Source organism: Kryptolebias marmoratus, linkage group LG19 (genome assembly GCF_001649575.2).
Source record: "Kryptolebias marmoratus isolate JLee-2015 linkage group LG19, ASM164957v2, whole genome shotgun sequence".
NCBI classification, from domain to species: domain Eukaryota; kingdom Metazoa; phylum Chordata; class Actinopteri; order Cyprinodontiformes; family Rivulidae; genus Kryptolebias; species Kryptolebias marmoratus.
Window position 1 is genome coordinate 11581247 of NC_051448.1, and position 27587 is coordinate 11608833.

General features: G+C 42.0%; 2 protein-coding genes across 5 annotated transcripts in view; one reads left to right on the top strand and one right to left on the bottom strand.

Moving 5' to 3' along the window:
- ptk2bb (protein tyrosine kinase 2 beta, b) lies at window positions 1-19734 on the top strand. Of its 4 annotated transcripts, none has more exons than XM_017427301.3 (31): window positions 1-138; window positions 6160-6392; window positions 7504-7682; window positions 7765-7852; window positions 8944-9023; window positions 9169-9231; window positions 9546-9600; window positions 9735-9875; window positions 9972-10046; window positions 12008-12109; window positions 12195-12312; window positions 12956-12998; window positions 13097-13128; window positions 13244-13288; window positions 13381-13478; window positions 14038-14119; window positions 14234-14334; window positions 14477-14592; window positions 14951-15051; window positions 15193-15282; window positions 15419-15623; window positions 16387-16495; window positions 16588-16647; window positions 16749-16871; window positions 16997-17149; window positions 17384-17419; window positions 17957-17981; window positions 18062-18096; window positions 18243-18377; window positions 18466-18546; window positions 19201-19734. In XM_017427301.3, exons 2-31 carry the CDS (start codon window positions 6198-6200, stop codon window positions 19414-19416), a joined length of 2982 nt encoding a protein of 993 aa, XP_017282790.1. In that variant the 5' UTR covers window positions 1-138; window positions 6160-6197; the 3' UTR covers window positions 19417-19734. The 4 variants fall into 4 exon arrangements, with proteins under 4 accessions (XP_017282790.1, XP_024864096.1, XP_024864097.1 ...); XM_025008328.2 differs by lacking the exon at window positions 1-138 and adding an exon at window positions 200-311 and having other exon boundaries at window positions 19201-19416; XM_025008329.2 differs by lacking the exon at window positions 1-138 and adding an exon at window positions 2695-2863 and having other exon boundaries at window positions 19201-19416.
- The window catches only part of chrna2b (cholinergic receptor, nicotinic, alpha 2b (neuronal)), a 10856-nt gene continuing 2718 nt past the window's right edge, over window positions 19450-27587 (bottom strand). The window contains exons 2-6 of the mRNA XM_017427295.3: window positions 26261-26412; window positions 25644-25688; window positions 25429-25538; window positions 23108-24257; window positions 19450-22187 (exon numbers count right to left, since the gene is read on the bottom strand). Of these exons, the coding sequence (XP_017282784.1) occupies window positions 22062-22187; window positions 23108-24257; window positions 25429-25538; window positions 25644-25688; window positions 26261-26412 (1583 nt within the window). The 3' untranslated portion in view covers window positions 19450-22061. The remainder of the gene's footprint in view (window positions 22188-23107; window positions 24258-25428; window positions 25539-25643; window positions 25689-26260; window positions 26413-27587) is intronic.

Sequence of the window (27587 nt, forward strand, 5' to 3'; positions counted from 1 at the left end):
CTTGAGGTTAAAATGAGGAAGTGAGGGAGGTGAGGGAGTGGTTACCTGCTCCTTCCTGCTCCTTCCTGCTCCTCAGCTCTGGGCTCCTCGGGAGGATTTAAGGACTCTTCTCTGTTGGAGGAGCGCAGTCCCACTCAGGTAAGCCTTCTGTCAGCTCTAGCTCCTGCTGAGGACGCTCTCACGGAGTCAGAAGTCTGTAGATTGTCGCTTTTTTTTTTTTTTTTTTTGAAGCCTCCCTTTGCAGGGAGCGCTGGTTGGGTTTTCGGAACCGGCTGGTTCTGACGGGACCAGGGTGAGGCGTGTCCCTGCAGGTGAGGAGGCAGCAGCAACATTCCTGCCACCTATCTCACACTAAACTGGGTTTAGAGAGCAGAAAAACCACCAGCTGCTCTAACAGGAATAACAGGGTCACATGGAGAAGACTTTTTTATTAATATTAATATGAAAGAGTATAAAAATCCCCCTCTTCCTGCTGGGTTGGGTCATTTAAAACCCTCCTGCTGGTCCTGGATCCTGAGGCCTGGAGGCTCAGCAGGAGTCCATCCATGAACATCTGACTCATTATGGACTCATGTGGGTTTATCTGATTTATTCTTTATTCCAGCTTAAAGTACAACTTCTAGACTTTATTATTATTTATTATTAATTTAAGAAAAACAAAACTGCAGCCGGGCTCCATACTGCTGGCAGAATTGATCAATACGGAGTCGTTATCCTTCTCAAATTCCTCAAATTCTCAAATGAAGCCGCTGTTTGTTGGAACCTTTAGGCAACAAGCTTGTTTTTTAAAATTATTTCTACTGAGAGTTCAGGTAAGAAAACTGCATTTTTTTTATTTTTTATTTTTTGGGGGGGGGGGTGTATCCAGAGGGACCTTGCAGGGAATTCCTGGCCTGTATGTGAAAAAAGAGAATTCACGAGGTTCACAATGACACCAAACGTCATATGAAGGGACTTCCTGCCAGAGGAAAAAATAAAGCGGTCCGTTTTAAAGGAAACAGGACGGATTATCTTCGTTCTGGCTGCTACTTAATCAGTAGAGTTCACCTAAGTCGGGCGGGTTTCCTGACGCAGATTCAGCTCTCGCATAGTCGTGCGTCATGGTCCAGAACTTATCGGCAGGGTCGGGTCTCTGTGAAGACCTGAATCGGCCCACTGTAGCCAATCAGAAACCGGTTCTGATCCTGATCCTGTTGGAACTCTCAACCTTGTCCAAGATCTTTAGCGGTCGGGAGTTCCGTCCTCATTACTCTGTCCATCCTGTGCGGTCCGTCAGCGCCGCAGCATGACGCTACCGCCGCCGTGCTTGACAGTTGCCATGGCGTTCGTAGGGTTGTAAGCCCCTCTTTATTTTTTTTATTTTTTTTTTACGGGGACACTATAGTTCCGGCAGCGTCCACCTCACTTCTGGATTGTTCGTGAACATCCAAACCAATTTCCTGTCGTCTTAAAGTGACAGACGGGCAAAGACGAACTTCCAGCTGCCGTCAGTTTAGTTCCAATTTGAACCTTCAGCCCTACTTGTGAAACAATTTGGTGAATTTCTGTGTAATTTGGCCCTGAAGGAACAGGACAGGCCGTAAATGCGCGACAACATCGCCACGGTTCCCAGAACCGCTATCTGAAGCTGCATCTGTCAGCAGCGTGCGCAGCTACAGTCGGAGCCGCGTGTCTCGACACATTTCGCCTTCTTCGCCGAAACACTTTACTTCAAAAGGCAGCAGAGAACCCGGTCAGAGTCTGAGCCTGCAGAGAGGCTTTGACAAACACGTTTGTTTTTTTAAACGGGGTGTTAACTTTGTGGAGTTTAGAATAAATTAGAAGAAGATCAAGCCAGGGGCCCGTTGCAGTTTTCTAAACCCTGACAAACCGACTTTCTGTGCGTCCGTTATCTTTTAATCTTGTGGCCTGGAGGCACGCTGAAGGCAAGAAAAAAAAGAAAAAGCCTGAACTTGACCTTAAATTTCCCTTCTGCTCAGAATTTTCTTACTATTTCTAATACGGCTGCAACTAACTATTAATTACATCTTTGCTTCTCTGTTCAATTGACAGAAATACTACAAAGATCTAATTTAATTTAGATCTTTGGTATTCTACGGAAAAAGCAGCAAATCTTTCCACTTCAAAAGCTTCAGATACGATGGGTTTACTGACTGAACTCTTATGAAAACAGCTACGTCTTTTTTTTTCCAGCTAGTTTTAGACACAGATAATTATATTAAAACTGCATAAATCCTCATGAATAACAACATTGCTGCATATCGCCCGCCACCTTTCATGCCAGAGTTTTAAACTAAGATCTTATTAAGTTGAGAAATGAGATGCATCTGTTTTGGTTAAACCTTGAAAACAGGATTATGCTCAAACTCTTGCAATACCTCTTGTGATCTGTCAGGGCTTGGTAGTAGCTGAATGACTCTCAGCTACTACCACACCGAGTTTTAGCTCAATATGTTTAAAGTTGTCTGAGTTCTAAGAATTTGGACAACCTGAAATGGTCGGGCTTGAAGCGCAGCGCTTCAAGCGCCGAAAGGTTCGCGTCCGACTTGTGCTTCATGTGCAAACCGACTGCGGTCTTTCTGTGTGTGTATGAGCTTCCTCTTTCCTCAAGTGCAGTCTTGTTTAAAGACGGCTCCTCTGCGCCGGGCCCCCTGAGGAATTTCACCCTGCGGTGTGCTCAGTCCCAGGCAGCGCAGCTCGGAGGACACACGAGGAAGTCCTCTGTCCAACGAGTGATCTGTCCCTGTCCCCTGCGGTGGCCGAGGGCTCACGGTTTCTTCACACCACTTTGGTGACTGAAATACAAAGTTCTATTTAAGGATCTATCGTCACCATAGAGACCTGTGTGGCTGCAAGAGTTCCAGTGAGTATTTCCGGGCACAGCAGATTTACACACGTAATCTTGGTCACCTATTCAGAGCGCTCTGTCTGCTTGTTGCTCTAGTGCAACGGGGTGAGACGTCACCCTCGAGGTAAGCGTTGTGGATGACTCTCAGCTACCGCCGCGCCAGATCTGAGCTCCGCGTCTGGACCGCTTCTGATTGGGCCATCAATTGGCTGCTGTGGCCATCTTGAGTTGGGCTCGCTGGTCGCTTTCTGAAAGTTTCATTGAAATCCGCCCCGTGGTTAGTGAGATATTTTGCTAACAGACAAACAGGATTGCCTCCGGCAGTTATTTGCTGAAGTTCAAAGTAACGATCTTGTGCAACGAGCAGCCCTTGGAGCATGTGTTGTGAATGACTCCCAGCTACTACCAAACCAAATTCTAGCTCAACATCTGTAAAATTGTCTGAACTATAGTAAATTTTTTTTTTTTTAGTTCAGTTGGCTGTGAACGCCATCTTGAATTGGATTGGCTCCAAAAGTTAATCAGCTGTAGAGGCGCATCCAAAGTTTGCACTTTCAAGGTTTCATTAAAATTCTTCCAATGGTTCATGTGATATTTTGCTAATAGACAAAAAAAAAAAATCAATGGGCAAAACGTGGCTTAAAACATTAGTTGTTGCAGTCAACACGGTTTGTCTGTTAGCAAAATATCTCACGAAGCTCCGCACAGATTCCAGTGAGACTTTCAGACTGGATGGACGTCGACCCAATTCAAGATGGGCGCCGCGGCCGACTGAACTTCGCCAACACAAAAGCAGCTGCAGATCAATGAATTTGACAGACACCGAGCTGACACTTAGCGTGGTAGTAGCTGAGAGTAATCCACATTAGGAGCTTGGAGACGACGCTGTGTGTGATTGCGTACACAGCTTTAAAGGCTTGACGAAAACAATCATTTTGCAACGCTCTAAACACTTCAGGTTTGCTCAGTTAATTTTTTTGCAACACGAGTAAAGAAATGCATGTGTACACCCAGCCTTCCTCGAGCTTTAATCTGGGGATGGCTTTCTTAAACGTCAACCTGAAACCCCTCCTGTCAGGCTACACACACACACACACCCAGGCGATGGTGCAACACGCGGCCCCATGCTCCACACTCGTCCTGCTCTCTTTTTCTCGCTCCGGCACACAAAAACACTCCCACTCGATCCTGCTGGAATTTATGGCCTCGGGTTAACGAAACCCAACCTAACAGCGGTGGGAAAGCCCTGGGAGAAGCTACGCCAGCTCAGCGGCCGACGAAACGGCATGGAGCTCCTTTCCTGAGCTTCGAAAAAAAAAAACCTTTTTCTCCTGAGCAGCGTTGTGAGGTGGGGTTTTTCTTTTTTTTCTATTTAATCAGAAATCTTGCAGCTACGGTGCACATGTTTGCAAGACGGCTTGAGTCAACATGTCTGCGTCTTTTGGATCCTAAAAAGTTGCATTTCATAGATTTCCTTCTCTCCGGTTGGCTGCTGCGCTCCTCTGTAACCTTCAGGTGTCCAGGAATGGTGCGCACGGGTTTTCTGGCTCTTCCAGGCGGTGAACAAAACTTGAGCGGATGGCTTCGAGGTGTGTCGTCGTGGAGTTTTATGACCCCTTTTGTTTTTCCTTTTACAGTCACCCACAGTAGCCATGTTTGTTTTAAGGAATAATCTCCTGTCGCCGGCGTACGTGTCTCGTAAGCAAAGAGATAAGCGTGCTGGGAAGTCACTGCCGTCGGGTAGAATCTGACTTAAGAGGGCCAGGCGCCCCTGAGGGAAATATTTGACGGACGGACCCTTTAAAGTTGAGTCTTTCGGGTGAACTTGAAGGAAGTGGTGACGTAAACACGACCGTTGTGTCGTTTAATGTGATCAAACGGCGAGAAACCAAATAAAAATACGACTAAATATGAACTAAATCCTAACTAACTCCGGCTAAACATTTAGCTAAATCTGTATGCACTGTAAAGCACGGTGGCGGTAGTACCAAATTGTTCCCAGCATTTATAATTACATATTTAAGTATCCATATGTGAGACATACATGGAGTAAAATACATGTATAGTGTATTGATTTACCTATCAGGGACATGCATATCTATCTGTGTCACATAAAATTTATTTTTGCATAAAATAAATACTGTATATGATGGTGTGTACAGTGTGTAATACATGTTAGAGTACTTTTTCTTAAAGTAAGTCTCATATTCCTGCTTTGGTACATCTAACAAGCAAATTGATGCAAGGTAATAGTATTACACAATTAAATGAGTCAAATCACTCACACAGTGCATGTGCGGATGTGATTCGTTTTTTTTGCGTGATTTGTGGCTTTAAATAGTATCTGACTGGGTCTGAATACTCGTGAGTGGAAAGGCATTGGATTATTTGCGTTTATGAGGCGCTGAGAGGACGGAGAAATGATAACGCCTCGTCTTCTGAACTGAAACTCGACTTTGGCTACACGTTTGGCTGATTCAGTTGTTAAGCACGGCAGCGGCAGCATCATGTTGTCGAAATTCTGCCGGAACCCCGGTTGTTGTTGAGGACCGCTGCGACTTTTGGATTACCGCTGATAGCAATGGAAAAGACTGAAATATTAATTAAAGTGTACAAAAATAAAGTGTTTTCTGCATTAACTGTATAAATATGTGAGTCTGTGTGCTAATGCACGCTAGGCTAACAAAAGCTAGCTAGAATTTAGGAAAAAGGTAAATGAATCAGTCTTTAATCAGTTATTATTTTTGGTTAGTTGTATCAGTTTTTTAATTTAAGAAGAAGTGTCACATTTGGAGTTATTTTTTGAGCTAAAATCAAAGCAGACCAGTGCTAACGACTGTTAGCATCTGTCCACTGCAGCCTGTTGGGTTGTCTCGGTTTACGAGGCTTCGTTGTTCCTGGTCGTCTTGCTGAAGGCTGCCGCTTCTCAAATGCAACTGCAGGAATTGTGTTATGAAACGTCAGGTAATTCAGTTGGGATTTTTTTTTTTCTTTGAGTCATCTGAGATCCCACAGGACTCTGCGTTGCCACAGCGCCGCTTGACGAAACGTGCAGGTCCTCACACGAAGCCCCGAGTATGGCAGGAATGTGATCTGCAGATCTTTGAAATGAAATGGTGTGAATCACGTGGATCAGTAAGTATCGGTGAGATCGCTGGATGAAGAGCCTGAAGTCGGCATGGCTGCAGAGGCGCGACGAAACAAGTCACAGAACGCTGCGCTCCAGATAACTTCTGTGCACAGCTTGAGCTCCGCGTCTTGTAACTTTGACTGAATTTGAGACGTGTGGTGTTTCTGTTTTCGGTCGAAAGGATGACGTGGATATGACGCCGCCGACCCAGCTGTGACCATGTACGAGGTGATGTCCGGGGACATGTCCTGGAGGGGGCCCGCTCCAAAACAAGAAGACTCCGAGCCCAGCACCGAGGCCCAGCTGCCGGGGGACGGAGGCCCGGTGAAGATCCTCAAAGTGTGCTTCTGCACCAACAACAACCTGGGCAAAAACTTCAAGCTGGTCAAATGTGACAGCTCCTGGAAAATCAGGGTGAGAGCGAAGAATCCTGAAAAATACAGAGAAATGTGTGGGACAAGCTGAAACCCAGCTGTTTAAGTACGAGCTGAAGGGGAAAAGTACCAAAAAGATATCTAAAAGTAGCATAATGCCAGCTAAAAGCCAAAACAGCAAAATTCTAGCTAAAAACTAAAATAACAGAAGGCTACCTAAATGCTAAAAGTAGAAAAAAAGGCTTGTAAAAGCTATAGTAGCAATAGAGCAGCTACAAGTAGCAAAAGGTTAGCTGAAAGGCTAGCTAAAAGCTAAAAATATCCAAGTACTAGCTAAAAGCTTTAAGTAGTAAAATCCTAGCTTAAAGCAGCAACAGATTAGCCAAAAGCTAAAAATAGCAAAATGCTAGCTACAAGCCAAAAGCATTAAAAGGTGAGCTAAAAGCTAAAGTAGCAGAATGCTACTTGAAAGCTATAGTAGCAAAAGGGTAGCTAAAAGCCAAAAGTAGCAAAATGCTAGCTAAAAGTAACAACGAACTGGTAGCTAAAGACTAGAAGTTTTGTAAAAATACAAAAATAAAGCAAATCTGCTGAAGGAGATTTCACAGAAAATTATGTTTTTGAACAAACTGAAGAAATCTTAATATACAGAGAAAAATAATTGTAAATAAAGTTAAATGTTTTGAAATCTATAAAAGTTCCAAAACCCCCAAATCACAGCCCTCAACTCCTAAATGAGCTGAACATTTTGATGTATGAACGGCTAAAATAAATTCTGCAGAAGTGGTTAGATGGAAGAAAAAAAAAGTAGAGAAAAATAAAAACCAGAAATGTGAATCAGCGTTTACACAATTATCAGAGGATGAAAACGATGACGGAGATCGTTTTTATAAGTCGATTTAATTTACTATTAAGGAAGAAAATTGATTCATTCTGTCCTTTTTGCTCAGGATGATGGAAATCTGTCATTTTAGGAAAAAAAAATACAATTAATTTCATTACCAGTGCTTGACATTATGGTTTCTGAACATTTGAATGTGTCTTCACACACACAGAAGATGATGTGACTGAAATGCCAACCACAAAGAGTCAGAAAAGGTTAAAAGAATAAAACGTTGTACGTGGACGGTTCTTTTCCTTCGTTCCTTTAGGCCATCATTCACTCCATTCTGGCCAGTGGCCGGCTGGGACCGAATGTTGATCTGGAAGGATGCTACGGCCTCATGTTGAAGCACTTAAAGTCAGAAGAACTTCACTGGCTCCACCCGGATCTGACCGTCGGCGAGGTGGAGCAGCGCTACGAGAGCCTCCACGTGGAGGCGGAGTGGAGGTACGGGCCGCGCGCCGTTAGTATCGCCCGCCGCTGTTTGTTAGATGATAAAACTCCTCTTCCTTTTCTTCTTCGACTCCAGGTATGACCTCCGAGTCAGATACATTCCCGTTAATTTCCTGGAAAGGTTTAAAAACGACAGATCCACGTTTGTCTATTTTTACCATCAGGTACGCAGTTTGAATTCTTCATTGTTGTTTTTAGCAGTAACTTTTTGACTGACACTACGAGAGTATCATTTAAAGAAATGACTGACATTAGAATTTAGTATTTAAAGGGACAGTTCAGATCTTTTGAAATGAACGATATGAACCGCTACTATCTTACCTGATGCAGATAGTTTTTTTTGGATGACTTTAGTTTGAAGAAATAGAGTTTCAATCTGACCGGATTGAAAAACTAAAATTCAATGCTTAAGATAACTCCAGCCTCAAAATGTTCACAGCAGTTTCTGCCAGCAGAAATGTTAGGATGTTCCTTCAGGAAGCGCCCAAGGACCCACAGGAAATGTTATGGCTAAATGCCACTTAGGCTAATTAATAATCCTGGCAATGTAAAGTTTATAAAATGGCGTTTTCTTTAACCACTTTGACGGTTTTTGGGATCGGATTTGTTTTAAGATGGCAGTCAATCCATTTTAGTCACTGTTAGCTTGTCATCAGGGTGGAAATTAACCTCTGTTTCCTCAAACTGAGCTCTTTCAGAAGCATCTGCAACAGGTAAGATACTAATTGCTCATAACCTTTCCACAGAACCGCAATTCAGAAGATCTGAATTTTCATTTGAATTAAAAACCAGTTCTCTGTCAATGGTGGGATCATGAATAATTTATTATTGTTTTGAATTCAGGGCTTTAAAAACAGGTGGCTTTTTAAAAAAGCTGTTGGGTTATATAAAATATATTAGAAAAAAAAAACTAAGGCTTTTATTTCAAAGTTACTATAAAAAGTTGGCGTATCATCCAAACTTCTCTATCAGACAAGCTCGGTTAACAAGCTAACAAAAGTGCTAAAATGTTTTACTGACCTGCTAAGTTGTTTTGGTTCTCATAGTTCTGGGATAGTGGTGGCTGATGGACATAAAACTTAGAATTTTTACACATAATTACAGAGTTGGAATTTAAGGACTAGATCTGTGTTTCAGCCTAGAAAGTCCTGTTTTCTGTTTGAGGAAATAATGTAAAATCCATACAAATATTGGGTATTCACAGTAAAACTGTTCAGCGCACGTTTGCATGACGGCTCCTGACGCTTCCCCGCAGGTACGCAGTGACTACATGCAGTATCACGCGAGCCACGTCAGTGATGGGATGGCGCTGCAGCTCGGCTGCTTGGAGCTCAGGTGAGTCAGAGGACATTATGCAAGCGTTACACTGCTGGCCCTTTCTTCACCTTTGCATTGTGGGTAAATAAAACTGCATACCAGCTGAAACCAGTGGCATATGTTACAACAGTGTTTGGTCCTTACATGGTTTTTCTTTTTACAGGAGATTCTATAAAGACATGAACGCAAAAGGCCTTGAAAAGAAATCGAACTTTGAGCTCTTAGAGTGAGTTCTTCCTCTCGACACAACAGCTGTCCTCTACATCTCTGCTGTCAATGGAAAGCTTTTAATTCTCATTTTAGCGGTGCGCTTTGACGTATGTTTAGTTTAAAGACGGCGTGTGTCTGCACTTGTTAGGAGTCAGTTTTCAGCTTGCTAAAACATCCGTGCCTCTTAGAAACGTTAAAGAACTGCAGTCTGGGTTGTTGCTTTTTCCCTCCTAAAGGTCTAAATCTTGTGAGCAATTTTTTAGTTGTGTCTAAAAGCAAAATTCAATGGTTTAATTTAGCTTTTTGTGTGTTTTTGCTTTACCACTTCAGAAAAGAAGTGGGTCTCAACCTTTTTTTCCCTCAGCAGCTGATTAACAGCATGAAGGTAAACATCTGTATTTACATTCACATTCCTTAGTAATGATTCGTGTTTCTTCCAATAACATACGCTGTCATTTGCAGAAGGAGTGACTAGGCTTTTACAGTTAATGTTTAACTATTTTGATTATTTTGGTCCAGTCGAAGCAGCTACGGAAGATGATCCAGCAAACATTTCAGCAGTACGCGATACTCAAAGAGGACGACTGCATGATCAAGTTTTTCGAGACCCTCAAAAGTTTTTGCTGTTATGACGAAGAGGTGTTCCGGTGTGAGCTGGTGGTGAGTGTGGAGCAGTGTCCCCCTAAGACCTGAACTCTGTGGCCGTCAAGCACTTCAGACACACTTTGTTACACATATGTTTTCGTTCTACACCAGCAAGGATGGAGTCTTTCAGTGGAGCTGGTCATTGGAGGAAGGGGCATCCGTCAGCGCACTCAGAAGGACGCAGCAGTAAGCCTGAAGATATTTAACCGCCATCTGTCTTTATCTGGTCTGTGGAAGAGCTGCAAAGTAGACACTACAAGCAGATTTGTGTTTACAAGTTTTAAAAATGTGCAATTATTGCAAAAGTTGCAGAATCTTTACAACAGCCTAAAAGTAAAACTTGGTACTAACTGTGCTAAGGCTGTTGGCGACTAATTAAAGACACAAAATTGCTAGAAAATATACAAATTCTCACTTGGAATCACACCAAATAGGTATTTACGAAACATTTGTATGTATATGTGACATTCCTGCAAATGGCACGCACATTTACTGTATTTATCTCAGTTCGGTCACAAAGTGTCTTAATTATGTTTCTATTTGATCACAATTTATTCACTCTTTTTGGTCTTTAATCAGTCACAAATGTGGTTTTGTAAGCCTCCAAATCCTCGTCTCGTCGTTCTCGCATTTTGTGACTCGCAGACACTAAACTGCGTTGGGTTCCAGACGCCCACGACGAACCTAATTTGAGAGTAAATTTGTAATGTAAAGTTTTTTTGAACATGCTCTAAACTTCAGCGACATGACAGCGAAGCCCTGCGACTCACACAGGGAAACTGAAAGCCCCTTCAAATGCTGAGACATTTTAGAAACTCCCTCGTGAATGTCTTTCACAAGTCATTGCCAATAGTCCAGTAAGATACTGGCTTAAAGCAGATTTGATGAGGCTGTGTAGGTAGATTTGTGTGTGAAGAATGTACTTCCTGTAGTCGTTTGTCTAGTGCCTTTTCCCTCAGCAGTGACACCTACTGTTAAAAAAGAGAACTGCAGTCAGTTCAAGCAGCTAAATGGCAGCTTTCTTACACTGTTGTCACAACTTGTTTGTGCCTGGTCCAATGCAAAAGGATAATCCAGACCAGAAAAAGATCTGGCTTTTGTTACAGGTTCAATGTCAGATGACTGCTGTGCCACTTAAAACTATAATTTTCAGACCATATTCTTTGTGAGATATCATTCAGTCCATTTTCTGCACAATTCTGTGTGCTCTCATTGTTTATTTCTTTAACACTTTTTCAACTTGGCATCACTTTATCTGTGTTTAAATCTATGAGTCAGTCAAAACTTAAGGTTGTAGCAAAATAAATACAATAAAATACAGGTTTTCTGTTGTTTGCATGTGTTCGATGGCAATTAATTTTATCAGTCGGCACCTTAAAAGTTTACTAGAAATAGTCAACCTGCCGATTGTGACTCTCAGGGTTTATATGGAGTGTGATAAATTTAGGGAAAATAAAGGAAGTGCAGAACTGTTAACTTCATTACAAACCAAGTGAGCTGTGGGAGGCAAAAACATAAAAGAAGAGTTAACAGGAGCCTCCCAATGGTAACTCTATGCTGGGAGCTGAAACCAAGGATGATCTATCAGAGAACAAAGGAAAAGCAGGGAGCGTTTAACAAGGCAACAGCTAACGAGGGGCAGGTGTGCTGATTAGTAAACAAGAACCAGGTGTGACGGGGCAGCAGAAAAACATGACTGAGAATATACAATCATTCAAACAAAAAAAACAACAACCAATAAATCAAACACAAACAATCCCAACAGAACCACAATACTATACAAAGAGCAAAATGTGACTCAAAACTGAAAACAAAAATAGGTGAAGTTCATAAACCTCATTTATGTATGATGTAAACGTGACGGGACCACACACTAACCTGTTTTCTGTATCCTCTCATTTATGTGACATCTTTTTTTCCTGATTTTTATATCTGCTCAGGTTAATTAATTCCTCTGATAGGTTTTCTGCTCCACATATTTTCGAGTCCAAACTTGTCGTGCCAAAAAAAACAAAAAAACAAAAAGAAGAAAAGAAAAAAAAAAAAAGTCTTGTTCATAACAATCGGTAGATACTTCATCATGTCAAAACTGGAAGGGTTCAGCCTAACTAAATAAACTTATTGCTGCCCTAACTTTTGTGCCCCAGGCGGTGTTCCTAGCAGACTTCAAACAGATAAAGAAAATCCAGTGCTTACCGCAGAGTGACGGCAAGGCCCTCCTAAACATCGACATAGAGGGGGCCAAACAGGTAACTGCAACAACGAGCTGTTTGCTAGCTTTTTCTTTGGTCTGGGGCGTTGTTTCACGTCATGCTCTTGTATCGTCTTTGGTAGCGCTTATCAATCAGCGTGGCCTCTGTGCCCATGGCGGAGAATGTGATGGACCTCATTGATGGATACTGTCGCCTGGAAAATGACACAGATGACAGCATTATCTACAGACCCAACAAAGGTGTGGAACTCAGCTCCTTCTACTTTTAGCTCAGCTTTAATGGGGTTCGGTGGAAATGAACAGTACTGTACCGGTTGTAGATAGCTCTTTAATCAATCTGAGTTTGGAGGACATTTGGATAATCATTGGATGCCTGTCTACAACTGATTAACTTTTGGAGTCAGACAAATTTAAGATGGCCTCCACAGCTAATTCTGCTTAAACAGAAAAATTGTGATAATACAGTTACTTTTACTTTACAGATATTATTCACATTATTATAAGCCACCAGTTTTACTCTATATGGGACTTTGGTCATTTTTAAAAAAAGAATATTCCTGCCTGAGGAGCCCCAGGCTGCACTGGAAGTGCTACATTTAGCTGGTACTGCTGATGTTGGACTTGTAAATAACCACAAAAGTCTTTGAAATGAAAACTTGAGAATAATCGAAAGGCTTATAAAGTAAACTTGGATCTTGGGATAGATAGATAGATAGATAGATAGATAGATAGATAGATAGATAGATAGATAGATAGAATAGAGAGCTAGCTACAACAGGTAAGATAGTAATTGTTCATAAAGATCTGAACTATCCCTTCAAGTTCTTTAGGAATATTTGCATGACATGGATCCTGAATTTGCACATTTTGTTTTCTAAACTAGATCCAAAGCCTGCACGGATTTCCCTCCCTGACATCCCTACAGGGTGAGAGGCTGTTTCTTTAAAATTATATTCTTTTGCTCTATAAAGCCATAATTTGAACTTTTCTGACTTTCTTTTATTCTGTCTGTTCTCCGGAGCAGCAAAGACAACTCCTCATTCCGACACAGTATGGGTGAGATATTTTTGTATACATATCTTTATATCTTTTATGATCCGTTTCCATCCGTCACACGTTACAAAGAAATCCATGTTGATTTGAGTTGGCTCTTTTTTTGTTTCGGATTCAGGATCAGATATCTACTGTGAGATTCTTGACGAGAGGCCTAAATCAGGTTTGACTGAAGCTGCCACTCATAGCGTTTTCAGAAATATACCAGTGGCAACGTATTTATGGTCTCTCACAACTGTCCCCGTTGCTCTTTAGTTGTCAAGTATGGGATTGATCGAAACAACATCGTTCTGGGGCGGATTCTCGGGGCAGGCTTTTTTGGAGAGGTCTACGATGGTGTTTACAAGAAATCTGTAAGACCCAGTTGGGAAATATGCCATTTTGGATAACAAAACCAACGATGCATTCTCGCTGTCCAAGATCAGTCTGGATCTGCGTGAATGTACCTGTGGAGGTGTGGATTTAAGGTGCGCCTGATTTAAGGCAGATCGCTACTATGGCTGTCGGGGTGTTATGTAGAACATTTTTAACATATATAGCTGTTCATACTAATATAACTCTTACACTACTCAATATTGTGTTCAGTCTTTATTCTACAAGTTCAAAACATCCTGGACGAGCCCCCAATGTATTTTTATGAACCCAGCTCAATGGACACCAAACACAACACTAAGAAAGTTTAAGAGTTTTACTAATAAAAACAAGTAAACTCCAGTTAATCTTCTACTAAATGGCGCAGCCCGGGAACCAGCAGCTACAGTGGTGATCTGCCTCATGCCACACCTGGAACACCCTAAATAAGTTCATATTCATGCATATCCAGACTGATGCAGTGCCACTGCTTGGCCAGTGAGGACACAGAATGGCGCCACAGATTCACAGTATTGAAGTGATCATTCTTTACTCGAACAGAATGGTGAGCGGATTAACGTGGCAGTGAAGACCTGCAAGGACTGTTCTGCTGATGTGATGGAGAAATTCATGAGTGAAGCAGGTACAAACACCAAAATTAGCTTGAAGCAAACGCCGCTACTTCTATGCAACCACAGACGTGGCATTGCACGACGTATGAGAGCAACACTCACTGCTCGGGTTCTTTGTTTTCCAGTTATTATGAAGAACCTCGACCATCCCCACATCGTCAGGCTGATTGGAATCATAGAGCAGGATCCGGTGTGGATCGTCATGGAGCTCTATCAGTACGGAGAGGTTTGTGCCACTGTTTTATCTGGACATAGCAACTTAAGTTTAGACATGCTTGTGTTGTATTTGGATCCCAAGCTTTATTTTTTCTGGCAGCACTGATGTGGATTAGTTCACCTGACTGACTGTGTAACTGACATCCCTGCAGCTTGGAAACTACCTGACCCAGAACCAGAACAAGTTGACAAACACAACTCTGGTTCTGTTTAGCCTACAGATCTGCAAAGCCCTCGTCTACCTCGAAGGGATGAACGTGGTTCACAGGTGAGAAGTAAAAAATGTAAAAAATAGGAAATTAAAGCATTCCTTGAAGAGTTGCATATTAGTTTTAGATAAAGATCAGAGATGACAGAGTTCTCGCCATCTTGGTCAAACCTTAAACATATTAATATGTAGAATCTCATGCTGTGGCAGCCATCTTGAATTGTGTTGACTCTAAAACATAATCACTTGTTAATGTGCATCCAATGATTAACACACAGAAATGGACAAAAACATTTGTTTTGTGATGGGCGATAATTCTTATTTCAGTAGTTTTCCTTGGCTTCAGTATCAGCCTGATTTTGTGTTTTGATTTTTAGTCTGTAGCCTTAATATCAATATGTTTTTGGTCTTATTTCAGAGACATTGCAGTGCGGAATGTGTTAGTCGCCAGCCCAGAGTGTGTGAAGCTCGGAGACTTTGGTCTGTCGAGATACATAGAGGATGAAGAATACTACAAAGGTACAGTATATGGCAAATTTTTTATTTTTTTTTTCCACGATGTTATAGGTGAAAAACTAGCATGGAAGGCAGTCTGATATACATTTTTTGTCAATGAAATTCCAATAAAAGCACCTTTGGAAAACCTTTTGTTTCTGGCAGCATCTATTACCCGTTTACCAATCAAGTGGATGGCCCCAGAATCCATCAACTTCAGACGCTTCACCACATCAAGCGATGTCTGGATGTTTGGTGAGCTGGTGATGTCTTTCTCTCACTGTCTGTAACTCCTTAACGTCTTCCTTCACTCTCTCATCCTGGAATTGGACATGGAGCAACAGAAAGGTGCTTGTTTCGAGTCGTTTCTGCGTTTTGTGTTGCTCTGCAGCCGTGTGCGTGTGGGAGATCATGAGCCGCGGGCAGCAGCCGTTTTTCTGGCTGGAGAACAAAGACGTGATCATCCAGCTGGAGCAGGGCATCCGGCTGCCCAAACCGGACAACTGCCCCCCTGCTCTCTACTCGCTCATGACCCGCTGCTGGTCCTACGATCCCAGCGAGAGGCCCAGTTTCACGGAGCTCGTGGTCAAGATCAGGTACTCGTTTGTTGCAGATTACGAAACAACAGCTAAAGATGGACACAGGCGGGTAGTTGTGTCATCTGCTGCATCTAGTAATGACCAGTGCTCGAAGTGGGCCGGTACTCAGTAACAGGAAGTCGTGACTCGCTCTACACTGCTTCTGATTGGGTCAAACAGAGGGGATCAGGTGGTGCATGACTCGTTAGGATTGTCACGCCAAGGTAATTGTCCCTGGAAGAGGAAAAGCGGATCTAAATGACTATGCAACCAAGAAAACCTCAAAATAGCTACACGTTTCAGTTTTGTTCCCAACGTGGCATCTTCATCTCAACCAACTGAGGATGTCAGCTGAAAAACCAGGGCAGTTGTGTTTTTGTAAATTTAATTCTTGTTGTAATTGTCACACATCAAGTTACGTCTACTGGACATAAAAAGTGCACCTTCCTGATTACATCACTTGTAAACCAAGTTTTTTGTTTGGGTAGCACATGAATGCATCATATAAAACAGATTTCAGAAATGAAAACAGTTAATAACACATATTATATCCTCTTCGTTAATCACAGTGTTCCTAACAGCAAGTTTGAGAGTTTTCCACTGCCACAATCCTGACTCCCCGCCCCTCAACCAAGGACTGAGAGTTTTTCCCCGTCATTTGTTTTAACCGGATCACGATTTGTCATCTGCAAACGTCATGCTCCATCTGTCAGCCTGCTCAACAAGTTCACTTTTACGCTGTTTCAAACCCACGATGCTAACTGCGTCTCAAATCTGTCAGTGACGTCCAGAAAATGGAGAAGGAGCAGGACGTACAGAGGGAGCAAGACAGAGTGCGCTCCACCAGGTATTTCGAACCGAAGATCAACTTTGCGGACCCTCCTCCCAAGGTATGAATACCTTTACAATCCAGCCACCGTTTTATTTAGTGACTCTTTTCGTGTAGATTTAATACGTTTCTTTTTTTAACCTTTTACTGAAGCCCACACGCCTGATGCCAGCGAGGTTTGGGAACACGCTCAGCATCGGTCTACACATCCAGGTACAGAAATGGAGCAAAATAAGCTCAGATGATGCTTTTTTTCTCTTTACATTATTATTTTTAATTCTAATTGACGTGTGTGTGTGTTTGTACCTGTGCAGCTGAATGAGGCTCTGTGTGCCAGCTCACCGGACCTGGCCAGTCCGTGTGAATATCAGTCCCCGGTGGACTCCAGAAACACTCTCGCGCTCCCCGTTCGATCCCCTCGACGTCGCAGCATGGGGGTAAGACACACTAACTCGGAAGGTGTAGGCCCCTTCATCAGTCCGCTTGTATTTCTCCCAGCGTTTCTTTGAACGTGCCAACACAACAGGCGCTGTAACCCTACCTGTCCGCGTGTTCCTCGTAGGAGGGCGAGTTCCTGCGAGTGGAACCGAACAGCAAGGAGGACGCCCAGCGGTTGTGGCAGAGGGAACGGCAGTTCATGCAGGACACGCTGCGGCAGCAGAAAGAGCAGATGATGGAGGACAAGAAGTGGCTGGAGCAGGAGGAGAGACTCCTGGTGGGGAACAGAGCATCATTAGCTTTTGTCAGTCCCCTCCCTGTGTCTTTGTGTCCCTCTGAGGACGAGCTCGATGTTACCCTGGAGGCTGAGCCGAACGGGGCACCTGTAAACATCGCCAACCCACCCGTTGGCCCCCGACGCCCCGCTAGTTTCCTAATGAACGTTCACCTGATAACAGTTCCAAAGAGAGGCTCTGTGATCTGTAAAGTGAACCTGCCTGTTCTTTTGCAGGACCCCATGGCCCCAGAGGATGCTGACGCTCCAGTGGTAGGTGTCCCACCTGCACAAACTGAAAATATTTTTTTCAGATACATAAAATAAGAGCCAGGTCAGTTCACTTTAAAAAACAAAGCAAAAACTGGAAGTCCAAGCACTAAACTGCTGTAGTGAATAACTTCCTCAGCTGGAAATGATGTCTGAGAAAATATTTTCATGTCTCTGCATCATAAATGATCGTTGTTATTAGACATTTTGTTCTCAAGTTCTCTGATTTCACAAACCTTCATTGGTCAATTCAGCCGTCTTTTACTCTGGAATGCGTTTCACTTGGATTCGCACTAATTGCGTAAATAGTTAACTGCAATTTAATATGCATACTAAAGCAGTGGTTCCCAATGTTTCCGATCTTTGACTAAGAAAATACCAGAGGCATAAACGTCTGACCGTATCTAATGCCGGCTGAAATACTCAAACATCACTAATAACTAATTTAACAGGAACATAATGACCTCACAAACAGCCTTAACCCAAATGCAATTTCTGTGAATCATGATCCACGTTCTTTTTTTCTTTGTCTGTTTGTAGCCGCCTGAAGCTGACAGTGAGGCTGGTAAGTACTTTAAAATAAATTTACAGATTCATCCTTTACAGGTTTTATCTTGTCGTATAATACATCTTTCTGCCCCACAGCACCCCCTGAGAAGCCCCCGCGACTAAAAGCACAGGTAATTAGATCGACTTTGGTGCTGCAGTCCTTTTAAAACTACCCCAAACTAACTAAATAATGATATTTTAGTGATAAAAAAAGAACATTTAAATCGTATTTTTGAAGTCCTGGTTTCACGACTTTGTGTAAATAAATTCCTCGCAGGCTGCACCCACGGCCGAGCTCGACCGCACCGACGACAGAGTCTACGAAACTGTCATGGACCTGGTCAAAGTTGTTGTCCAGCTGAAGAACGACGTCCCTGAGATGCCGCCGGAACAATATATCACCATTATCAAGGTACACGCTGAGACAAATTATCCCCCCCCAAAGACAAACTCCCTGAGTCACCACAGAAATAATTTCCCGTATCGATTTGTGCCCGCAGTCCGTTGGGATGGCCCTAAGAGATCTGATTCACAGCGTGGATGACGTGTTGCCCACTTTACACGAGTCGAACAGGACGGAGGTACAGTGCGTCGCACGGCAGAGCGCGGAGAGTTTATCACCATTTAAAGGAGCAGTTCAGATCTTTTAAAGCGGGGTTCTGTGAAAAGGTTTTAAACAACATCTTACCTGTTGTAGATAGCTCTTTGAACGACCTCGGTTTGGAGGAACAGAGTTTAATTCTAACCCGACTGATGAGCTAAAAGCTAGGGTTAGGATCAAAGTGGACTGCTGCCATCCTAAAACAACTCCAGCCTCATTAATCATATTATTTTTTAAATCTTTAGGTTGTAAAACTGCAGTAAAACATGTAGCACCTAGCAAGATGGTGGCCACAAATCTCGCCTTTTATCTACAGTGGTCCTTAGCATGTATTTCTATTCCAGTCCTTGCAAAACAAACACTTTATTCTATGTTTAAAAGAAACTCTGTAATGTAAAATTGACAGCAATGAAAAAGTTTATACAATTGTGCTTACATGAACCTTTGGAAGTGTTTAAAAATGGCAGCAGTCCACTTTGACAGTGGCTCTGCTTACATTAGCCTTTAGCTCATAATCAGCGCTATCTACAACAGGTAAGATACTGCTCATAATCTGTCCACAGAACCCCACTTTGAAAGATTTGAACTCTCCTTTTTTAGTAATTAGACCCTAACCGTTTTGCTGCCTCCGCAGATCGAAGGCACCCAGAAGCTGCTCAACAACGACATGGCGGAGCTGATCAGTAAAATGCGCCTGGCCCAGCAGAATGCCATCACATCTTTAAAGGAGGAGTGCAAGAAACAGATGCTGGCCGCTGCACACACTCTGGCCATGGACAGCAAGAACATGCTGGATGCCGTGGATCAAGCGCGAGTCAGGGCTAATTTAGCTAAACCAGCTGCCCCCTGAGCGGCCGGTCTTCTTTGGTTTTTAAATCAGATCTTTAAAATAGTTCCGTCAGAACAAAACTTGCACAGTCAGACGTTCTTGTTGGAGTCAAACTGATCGCAGTCGAGCCTCTGGGTTTGTGAACAGCCATCACCTTGTAAATGAATGTTTAGTTTTAATGTGATGCTACTGTGTAACTCAGTGAGTATGGATCAGTCAGACAACAATGTTTATCACTCAACTTCATATTTTTTGTATTTAGATGGTAGTCATTTCCAAAAAATATTTCAATGAAATGTCCCTTGTTTCTGATCAGAAAATTAAACCTCTTTGTTAATACTTGATGTGCCCTGTGACAATTTTAATATAACTGAGAGCCATAGATGTTACGCAAATAAAGACAGAAGCAAAGGGTTTACTTTTGTAGCTCTAAAACGTGGAAACTATAACTACAACAAAGCAGCTGAGGGTTGAACCGACAACTTCCTCGCTGTGAGGCAACAGTGCGAACCGAATGTGACATTTTTCCTTTTAAACTTACTTTACAGTCAATTCTAAGACTCATTCTCAGCAAAGTCAAGGTTATAAGTTGTGAAAAGAAGCGTCTTTCCACAAAACGCTGCATAAATGTAAAAGAAAACTAGCTAAAAATGTAGCTGACAATAGTATAAATACAACATTTGGGGAGAATAATAGTGATAAATGGTAAATAGCCTGCACTCGTATAGCCCTTTATGTAGTCCAAGGACCCCAAAGCGCTTTACACTACAGTCAGTCATTCACTCATTCATTGTAGCACAATGGGTTTTTTTTTATCAATACTAAATAATAATAAAAAAATGTTTATTGAGTTGGAACTGAGGTTGAAGGATGCCTGTTGAATTAAGTACATTTTATTTGAAAAAGAATCTTGTGTTGAGAGCGTTTGCCCTGTAGCAGTATCGCATTGTGCTTTTTCCCGTAAAGTACATCATCATGCAGAAACAAAGCAATTTGGTTTTAGTTTCTACTGATTCTGTTCTTTCAGCTGCTACCCTTCCACAGCAAGGAAACTCACATGAAAGATTTGACAGTTGTTTGATGCCGGATGCCCTTCCTGGGCTTGAACCTGCAGCCTCAGGACTACAGGATTACAGGCCTGACCCCCCCCTTAGGTTCTGCTGATACTAGACCGGCTCATTCAAGACTAAATGTCCTTCGAATGAGTTCAGTGAACTCCAGGAGGATGTAGCTACAGTCCCAGTCAGATTATTTTGGCCATAAATCTATAAATATGTTTTTACAGGGAAACACAGGTGTGCTCATTCAGAAATAAATGGAATTCTGGCGGCGTAGTAAAATGAATAAAAACAGAAAAAACAAGTTGTTTAGATGATATATATACTGTACATGTTACGAGCTGAGAATGTCATTCCATTATACAGTATGTATTTAGGTCTGCCTCACACAACTTGAGCTTTTCCTACTTAATCATGAGGCTTTTGTTTAACGGTAACACGGATGAATTCATGGCTCCTTGTGTAAGCTGACATAAAATTTAGTGAGCTGGTGCAGATTCTCTGCCATATTAAGAAGTAATAATCTGAACCAATTCAATCAAAGGCAACAAAACTTATTTTTATTTTGCTTGTTTTATTCTTGGAAGACATTTTGCATCTCACTCGTGGAGCAAATCGAAAAACCTCCTTGAACAGGAAGTGAAAAGTCTTTAAGAGTCAAAAGAGAAGCCCAGCTGCCTTTGACTGAGATTGTTCAGAGCAGTCATTGGTTCCAGATGATTAATCGTAAATGGGACGATAACTGTTTATTCTGCATAACTAAAAGATAAAATATCCCTCCTATTATTGCAATTAGTGTCTGGACACCTTTGAACTCAATGATCACATTAAAACAAACAGCTTTTGACTGAACCGGAGTTAAAAGTTTAGGTGATTTACCAAGAAATTCATTTAAAGCTGGGTAGAAAAACCCCAACATTTTTATTCAAAACAGCTGTCACTGTGGCCAGTAAATACAACGTTATTACTGAAGCTGTTTTAAAGTTAAACTACAGTATATATCATTCTAACACATTAGCAAACACTGACAGGAGTAATTCACCAAACTCTGACCTAAATTTTAGCCACATTTCATGTTTTTCTTTAATACTTTTTCTTAAAAAGAAATATGAAAATTGGTCAAGTCAATATTGTGAGACGAGATTATTGGAGTTGTTTCAGTTTTATCTAGACTTGGCAACCATTTCTGTTAAAACTTTTGAGCCGATTTTAATTTCCAACAGTTAGCATGCTAATATGATGAACAGTATATTTCCTCCAGAGGTTGGTAACATCCGAGGTCATTTATGAACGCTAACATTAGCATTCAGGTCAAACACGTGGAGTACATCATACACGGATTAAAGCTGCAACAAGTCTGGATGTCTCAGTCCGATAAAATGCACGTGAGATCCTAAAGCTGCACTTTTAGCAACGCGGAATAAAAATATGAACGGCGGGAATCGGAAAAATCCCACGGATCTGTTAATCGTGTAGGTAATGATGCGTAAAGAGTTTTATAGACTTTTTAGGCCACAGAGGTTGTAGTGTTTTATCCAAACACGGTCCCAGTCCCAGTCTCGACGTTCAGCTGCTTGTTTGCTTTTTTAACACGTTCACACGAAAGATTTAAATCATGCCGGCCAGCCACGGAGGGAGGAAGAGGCCTATAGTCCCAAGCAGGCACACGATGATGAACATCCAAAGGAAGATGCGGTCAATCACCATGGCGACGTACTTCCAGTCCTCTTTCACCTGTCGGAAAAGACAGAGAAAACAAAGAGGGAATCATTTTTAGATAAAAATGGTGAAGTATTAGCTGTGCAAAACCATTTTCAAGGCTCATCCCTGCTCTGTTTTCCTGCTTCGAGCCTGAAGAAACGTCTTTAAGTTGACTGTTTCTTGAAACCGTAAAGTAAAGTAAAGTAAAGTAAAGTAAAGTAAAGTAAAGTAAAGATTTTCATTGAGTTTTATAAGATGCAGCACAGGTTGTAGTCATAATGAAAGGTAAGATTTAAAGAAAGTCTTATTTTAATTAACACAATGTTATGGTTAGCCCACTGCATGTTTATGTTACAGTCTAGTTATATTTATTTTCATATATAATCCAATATTTATAACATGGATTACATACAGTGTGTTCTTGTATAATCTATGTTATATGATGTTTATTTCCCATCATCTTATTTAGCAAACCAAGTGTTAAATATAGTGAGAATAGCAATTTATTTTGGCCATTTTACCAGCTGTGAGGTACGTGATGATTAAACTGTGAAACATTAATGCCATGGGAAATATTTTGGCATGCTAATTTTACAAATGATGTTCAAATAGCCCTATTTATTGTTCAATGTACGTCTTTGTAAAATGACTTTATTGTGTCGTTACAAGATGACATGTTTGTCTAATGTTTTATTAAGGAATTTAATGTATGCGTCAAAGATTTTAACTGCACCCACAGAAAGTGGAATTCTTCCTTTATTGTTGTTTTTGGTATGTGAAGGCCAGTGTGTCTGAGTTAAAGGTAAATAAATGGAATTTTACTTATCAGTTAGTGACAGATGATCAGGTTCAATCACCTGTTTGGTTACTTTGATGATCAACCAAGCTGGAAGCTCTGCAGGTCAACAGTGCTGCTGGTGTGGATGTTAATATCTGATGGATGTGATACTCACACTGAAGTCAGCATCCTCAGCTCTCAGGTGGTCTGCGATGTAGTGGACCCCTTCCAGAGCACGCATCACACTTGGTGAAAGCTGGAACGACTCTGACGCCGTACTGTCGCCTGGCCTCGGAGCGGGGTTAAATCTGCCTCCAGCCGACTGTCTGTTCGACCCCGCAGCCGCCTCCTGTTGGTTCTGCGTTTGCTTTTGCTGCGGCGGAGGAGTCGACCCCGGGGGCCTCGGCGAGGAGGGGCGGAAGGAGAAGTACGTCGCCAGCGTTCCGAGCTCCAAATCCTCGTAGCAGCTCCTCTCTGGGTTTTCCAGAGTGCTCCCGTCCCTTAACCAGGTGGACGAGGTGCTGATGCAGATGGCGGGCTTGTACCCGGCCGCCCGCAGGAGCCGCCGATCCTCCGCCGCTTCCTGCTGGAGCAGCAGCAAGCGGCGACGCCGGCCGTCGGGCGCGGGCCGCCGCATGAACAGCCAGCGCGGGATCAAGTCCAGGAACACGGCGTGGACCCAGCGGGGCATCTTGTGAGTGCTAGGGGAGCGGTGGTGCACGTTGAGCACAAACACGGTGATGACGATGGACAGCGTGACGAAGATCATAGTGAAGAGGAGGTACTCGCCAATGAGGGGGATGACGAGGGAGGTCGACGGTATGATCTCCGTGATGAGCAGAAGGAAGACAGTAAGGGACAACAGCACAGAGATACAAAGAGTGATCTTCTCACCGCAGTCTGAGGGCAAATAGAAAACCAACACCGTGAGGCAGGAGATCAGCAGGCAGGGGATGATCAGGTTGATGGTGTAAAACAAAGGCAGCCTCCGAATGATGAAGAAGTAGGTGATGTCTGGGTAGATCTCATGGCAGCAGTCGTACTTCTTCGTGTTGTACGTTCCCACAGCGTTGATGATAGCCCACTCGCCGCTCTCCCAGTAGTTGTTGAGATCCACGGTGTTTTCGAGTCGCTCCAGGTCAATCTTGGCCTTGTCGTAGGTCCAGGAGCCGAATTTCATTTTGCAGTTCTGGTGGTCGAAGGGGAAGAAGGTGACGTCGATGCTGCACGAGCTCTTGTAAATGGCCGGGGGCACCCAGCGGATTTTGCCCGTGTGGAACAGGTGGGCTTTCGTCATATGGGTCACAGCGAATTCACCATCAGCACTGGGGAAGAAGAGGGTGCACAGGCAGGATGAAAGCATCAGAAGAAAAGCTCATTTAGAGTAACAGACAAAAAATAATCTATTTCTGTTCTTTCACTTTGGAAAACATAAAGGAGTTGAAAGCTTCGGCTGAAGCCCTTATCATTTCATTAGTCTCCTCTTTTCATTTCACTAACAGACTGATCACAGAGACTCAGCAGAGCAGAACTCAGCAATCAACCTGCTCCATTTATTCTCCATAAGGTGACTTCAGCTGAAGGGAGACGAGGCGACGCTCTGTGGATTTTGTAATTGATTTCACACAGAAATCTTTCTATGAGTGCTGCCTTCATTTAGAAATAATTACAATTCGTCAATAGATACCCTGAAAGAAAGAAAAAACAAATAAAGTTACAGGGTTACAGTTTAAAACAGATTTGATATGTGATCTAATCAAACAGCAAACGTTAGAAAACACGAGATTTACTTTACCACTAGATGGCGCTATCTTCATGCGCTGTTTCAGCTTGTAATCAAACGTGACTTTTATTCTGTGTACTAATTAAATGGGACTTTCTTATTGTGTACAGCTCTGTAGAAAGAATCCTTTAGACCATAAACTGAAGAGTTTTAGGGAGGTTTAGCCTGGAATTTTAGTAAATTTCAGATAGATAATATTTTAAACAAGTTTACAAAGTAAACAGATTGAAAAGCTTCAACTCTGCAGTCTGTAATGATTCCATTTTAAAGATTATTTTTTAAAACAACCATAACAATTCCTTAGACAAGGAATGTTAAAACAGAAGCCTTTAAACTAAATGTGACACAGGCAGCATGCTGGTTCCAGGTTTGAAACCTAAACCTAAATTATGCAGGAACGGTAATTAAAGACTTATTGACTTTTTTTATTACTAAATAAATAAACAAAAGAAAAAAAAGGTATAATAAATTGTGCTGTCTTCAGGCAAATAAATAAAGCAACACTGTTTTATACAAGTATTGATGTCCTGTGTTTAAACCTAGAACAGCTGTAAACTGATGTTAAGTATTTAATAAAAAATGAGTTTTACAGAACACTTGTTGCTGCTGGTATACATTACAGACAATTTACTGCTGTAACCTCAGCAGAGGGGGGCCGAAAACTACAGCCATGTTTGTCCCTAAAGTTAGGCCCATTTTCACTTTAAACTTACTTGTTATAAAGCACGATGTCTGGTACCCATATGAGCTCTGACGGGACTCTGATGGACGTCACGTTGTCGTAGTCCGACGGTCTCCAGCGAAGCTTGTAGTCGTTCCACTCCTGGGAAGCACAAATGAGGTTTCTCTGATGAATAAGGTTCCTGTGTGACGTATTTCTAAAACAAAAGAGGTTCTAACGAATCAACATGGCCACATTTCTGCTTACTTGCTTGAGCCACACATTAGTTGTCATCATTTGGTTCTTCTCATCCTAAACGATAAATGAAGACAGGCAGAAAATGTTAGTTCACGGTGAGGCCAAAAAAACTACAAAAAAAACCCCAATATTTTATCAAAGGAAAATTATTTGTGAGGGTTTGAAACCCAAAGACTAAAGGAGTCAAATATAAAGAGATAAAATGCTTTTGGTTCTCAGCACAAGTAAAGTTTCTTTCTTTATGAATTAATTTAAAATCCCATTTAAAAAAAAAAAAGTAGTAACAGGCAGAGCATTTCTTCAGAGTATTGTGCTAACACAACTTAAAGTCACATCAATTAACCATAAAACTACTTTTAACAAATAAATAACTTTCTGAAATAAAACACTTTTCTTTGGATGCTAAACTGTTAAATAATATGAATAAAGTATACCTTTCTGTGCAGGGTTTAGTAAAAATGTAGTAAAGTTTGTTTCTTTCAATAAGAGCTCTGATGTCAGTGGGATCTGCCTGGTTAAATAAAGGATGATAGTTTTTATTTTCCCCATGTGTAATGTAGTAATAATGTTCTTGATGTTGTTTGTCTGAACTTCTTCTGTCAAACCGGTAATCTGTGGAGACTCACCACATCTATGAGCTGAGCTATGGACAGCCCAAACTTCACAATGACGACATCGGAGATGTTTGGCACGGGTCTGGACCACTTGTTGTAACCGGAAAACAGCTTCTTGAAGAGGTCATCTTCAGCGTGGGAGTGGGTCTTCACGTGGCTAAGAACTGTGGATTAAAAAATAAATAAATACAGAGATATATTTGAATTGCACAGGATCCGTCCGTTTCCAAGTTAATCACCAAAAACAGCTACAACAGGTCATAAAAACATTTGTTTCTAAGTTTGAACATGTAGTTTTCCAAGTAAATGGCTTGAATTTCCCCTTTTCACTGCCACACACCTTTTTAGGAAATTATATGTCAATAAAATACAACAGTTAAATGAAAGAGTAGGAAGTTCAGTAGTGTATTGATCTCCTCTCATCCCTGACCTTCATGATCCTCGCCTAACAAATGGCCGTAAATCTATCCGGTGTGATATTATGGCTCGTGGAAAGAAGGTGTGAGAGCTGGGAACATGTGGCGTTTTTAATCACAGAAGCCCACGTTAAATATCTACGACTTCTCCCTGTAAGGGCTTCTCAACTTTTCTGAAGCACGTGCGGCTTTCACAGTGAGAGGTAACCTGCTCAGATGGTTTGTTAATATTCAATCTGGGCAGATTTGCATCCAGGTTCGAGCCGAGTCGATGCATAGACGGCGAATTTCAGCCTTTCTTAGCGGAGTCGGACTGAGTTACACACATCATTACTTGCGAGAGTTAAGATTAAGAGGAGGTGAGCTCATTTCTGCCTGGTTAACAGTGATTTATTGTTGAGATGTCTGTCGTCTTCGCTTTAGTGGAAGCATATAACAACGAAACTGGATTTCCCTGAAAGTCTCCATGTCGCCGGCCATCATGTATGCCAGGATTCTCAGCTACTATCACACCAGATTTTAACGCAATATCTGTAAAATTGGCCGAGTTGTGGTAGTTTCTGTTTTTGCTAAGGTTTATTAGCTGTGGCAGCCATTTTGGATGGAGTAGAAGGCTAAAGTTATTTGTGTGTCATGTGATTAGTGGTGCAAAAACCTGATCTAGGTTGAAACTATTTTCACATCTGTAGTTAAAGATAGCAGACCTCACAGTGACTAAATCCACAAAGTAAACCTGTAAAATGCCTTAATTGTTCAATTGGCAATAAAACAAGAGAATACACATGGGACAATCGGACATTTTTGGGGTGGATCGTGCTCACAACTCATCTAAAAAAAAAAAAAAAAAAACGGTGACATGTCGTTTATATGGTTTGGTTTGGTTACATAACACCTGGCAAGACTGGTTGATCGATTTCCGTCTG

What these genes read in the sequence shown, in the direction of transcription:
- ptk2bb (XM_017427301.3), top strand. Translation starts at nt 6,198, where the DNA reads ATGTACGAGGTGATGTCCGGGGACATGTCCTGGAGGGGGCCCGCTCCA. An exon ending in TGTTCCGGTGTGAGCTGGTG is followed by an intron (nt 9,876 to 9,971) that starts GTGAGTGTGGAG and finishes GTTCTACACCAG; the next exon opens with CAAGGATGGAGTCTTTCAGT. An exon ending in AGCTCTATCAGTACGGAGAG is followed by an intron (nt 14,335 to 14,476) that starts GTTTGTGCCACT and finishes ACATCCCTGCAG; the next exon opens with CTTGGAAACTACCTGACCCA.